The sequence below is a fragment of the Rhagoletis zephyria genome, unplaced genomic scaffold (assembly GCF_001687245.7).
Source record: "Rhagoletis zephyria isolate East Lansing unplaced genomic scaffold, Rhagoletis_zephyria_1.1 Rzeph_scaffold_38987, whole genome shotgun sequence".
NCBI classification, from domain to species: domain Eukaryota; kingdom Metazoa; phylum Arthropoda; class Insecta; order Diptera; family Tephritidae; genus Rhagoletis; species Rhagoletis zephyria.
In genome coordinates, this window is record NW_016196042.1 from 1 (window position 1) to 2961 (window position 2961).

Sequence of the window (2961 nt, forward strand, 5' to 3'; positions counted from 1 at the left end):
CCCCATAAAGGACTTCACCACAGTTTTTTTACTGGATATACTGAGATTGCGAACCATCAGCTGGAAAGAACAAGAAGGTAAACAAATAAGAAATTTCGAATGTGCAAAAATTTCTGATAAAAGTCGAAAATATAAAAAAAAATGGGTATCGTTGCTTTGCTTTTTATAATACCGGAAATGTTGAAGAGGGTATATCACAAACTCCTCGGATTATTTGAATCTGTTGACACCCCTAAACTGCACTCAGCTAACGCCTCTGTGCCTATGGACAAAACTTATAGAAGCTGCACCCTTCCTGGGTCTCCAGTTAGTTGAGCTTGACGACAACGATTGCGGCACAAGCCGGGCCGGACGGGATTGAAAAGCCGCTACAACAACACAACATCGTAGATCCGTTATTTTGTCGGAAATAAAATTTGCAGCATTAAGGTTGCTTTCCTTTGCAGCGATCAGTAGTATGTCTGTAGTTTTAGAAAAGATACTCGACTATCATGAAGCATAACTTTGTCCGATATGGTTATTCCCGGAATGAAGAAGACAGAAACAAAATTGCCATATACTCCGAGCAAGGATTCGCAACATATTTATTTCAACAGAATGGGGTTTTTTAGACATCATCAATTTGTAAGTATCTTAAGATCTTCAAGGTCTTTTAATGATTTAATTTTTTCACGTTATTTTAGGCGTGTGATCTCAACATTCATATTCATTATATTGCGGTACAATATCCCGGAGCGTGTCAAGATGCAGCGATCGAAGACTATTGCCGAATCTGGAGAAATTATGCTCTGCGCTTTCCTCAATCTAGCACTGAATTAAAGAAATGCGCAGCCAACTATCCGCAAATAAATATTGCTGAAGCTAGAAGTAGGGACAGCGTTGTGCAGATACAAACTCTAAAGGGACGCTCATATTGGTGTTCGTGAGTACCTCCTTTGACGTAATACAAAGAAGTATTAATGAAGGGTTGGAGCGTCGAAATGGATCTTCATATAAACCACTTTAATCCCACGACAGTCGGGTATACGTAACCGGAACGACCCAGATTTATATCTGACCAAGGACTGTCACTCCAGCAACACTTCCCAAAAAGTCTTTGGGGAATTTGTATGCAGCTACAACAACAACCACAACGGCCATCGGGTTCTTTAAAAGAATAAACTATCTTGCTCTCAGAAAAATAACAGTGAATTATGCCAAATTTAAGTTTCAATCGTCGGGGAAAGAAAGTATTGGAGTTGTAACCCCGAGATCCTAAAATGGGTGCACACAATGACAGTACGACTAGTAGTGACTAGAGGTTTATTAGCGTTGAAACTGTCGCCCATCACAATTCAGACTGGCAGGTGCGATGGGCACGTACCCGACGACAGGACAGGAGGTCGTCAAACACGATGAAAAGGTATCGCCCTTCCGTGTTGTCGCTACGAGGTAAATCTCCCCATCGAGCGCACTTTCTTAAACATTCCAAGGGAGGATTTTGACAGAGAAAAGATCTTATCATCCATGAACTTGGAAAAACTATTAACCTACCCCTCACAAAGCTTTTTTCTTCAGAGATAATACGAAAAAAAAAATTTAAAAGCACTCCATTATGGAAGGACATATACCCAGCAAACATTGAGGTTAGTTATTAATTAGAGAATGATTGGAGAAATAGCCACATTCTCCGCTCCAATGTTTTTATCATGGTTTTACCTTTAAGTGTTTTTATCATGCTCCAATCTCAAACGTTAGAGATCGACTCAGAAAACCTATCGAAAATCATAGCGATCTCAACAAAAATGGGACATACTTCTCGACTCGAGAAAATATTAATTCTCGAATCGAATTCTAATATTAATCTCTAATGAGATTCGAATGTGAATTTCAAACTACTTCATTAAAAAAAAACGCTTTGTTTGTAAAATTTATATTAAATGTATTTGCAATAAAATAATTATGAATTATTTGAACTTAAAGGTAATTTATGATTTATACATTTGGAATATTGCTTATTTACATTTATTTGAATTTGCGTTGTTTCTCTAATCGTTCTCGAATCGAATTCTAATGGAGTTTTCTATTTTCGTCATCGACTCGAGAACGACTAGAGAATTATCTTAGTTATCTTGTGTAGAAATCCAAATTTCTCTAACGTTAGAAACTGTGTTTGCTGGGTACCGGCAAGCATCATGCATTACATGCAGAGACGGCTCCAAAACCTCAGAAAGCGTTGAGGCAGGTATTTATGGCCTCCAGATGAGCTTATACATACGTGCCTATGAGAAAATACCATAATTAGAGAATTAATTAGTTGTTAAGATTTTGTGTTGTACAGTACGCGTCCAGAGAATTACAAAAACAAAATACCTTTGCGCAACCGCCGTTAGAGTCATTTGGTGTTAATTCCATACCATTTACTAAAAATCTCCAAACGAAGAACTTTGCGGCTTTTAACGATATTGGTTTGCATCATATTAAAAAACTATTAAGAAACAACCACCCAATTTAGGTCAGATGATCTTTACAACCTGAAAGGTATAGNGAGGGTACAATAGATCCTTAGGTCGTAGTGCATACCTCTTTACCGACTTATTACACAGAACTTGGATAATGGATATATGTACACTCATAGCCGATTGTAGATACCAATTGGAACCGTTTTTAATGACACCTTATCCTTACTATGAACTGGCCTGGATCAAATACAACACTGCTTATTTTAAATGCCGGGACATAGTGGAAAAAGTATTGGTGTCATAAACATATAACTACTTTATTTCGGGCAATACGCTGCAGAAGAATCTACACGAATTGTGAATGTATGTAAAGATGCCTCCCGGCCTGAACGAGACAGAGCTTCGTCTGCACAAATTCGCTCTACTGCAGCAAGCTAAACTTTTACCGAAGCTGGATAAGTTCAGATGTGGCCAACGAATGCCCGGCATGCGGAGAGTCGCCTCACAACTGGCGACACTC

The 2961-nt window shown here is 38.5% G+C and overlaps 1 protein-coding gene across 1 annotated transcript; it reads left to right on the forward strand.

Annotated features, from left to right (window-relative positions):
* The first annotated feature begins 60 nt into the window (after positions 1 to 60).
* Positions 61 to 926, forward strand: LOC108354763 (uncharacterized). Its single transcript, XM_017605935.1, has 3 exons — positions 61 to 77; positions 282 to 624; positions 684 to 926. The coding sequence occupies exons 2-3, from the start codon at positions 514 to 516 to the stop codon at positions 924 to 926; spliced, it is 354 nt and encodes a 117-aa protein (XP_017461424.1). The 5' UTR covers positions 61 to 77; positions 282 to 513.
* Positions 927 to 2961: the final 2035 nt, after the last annotated feature.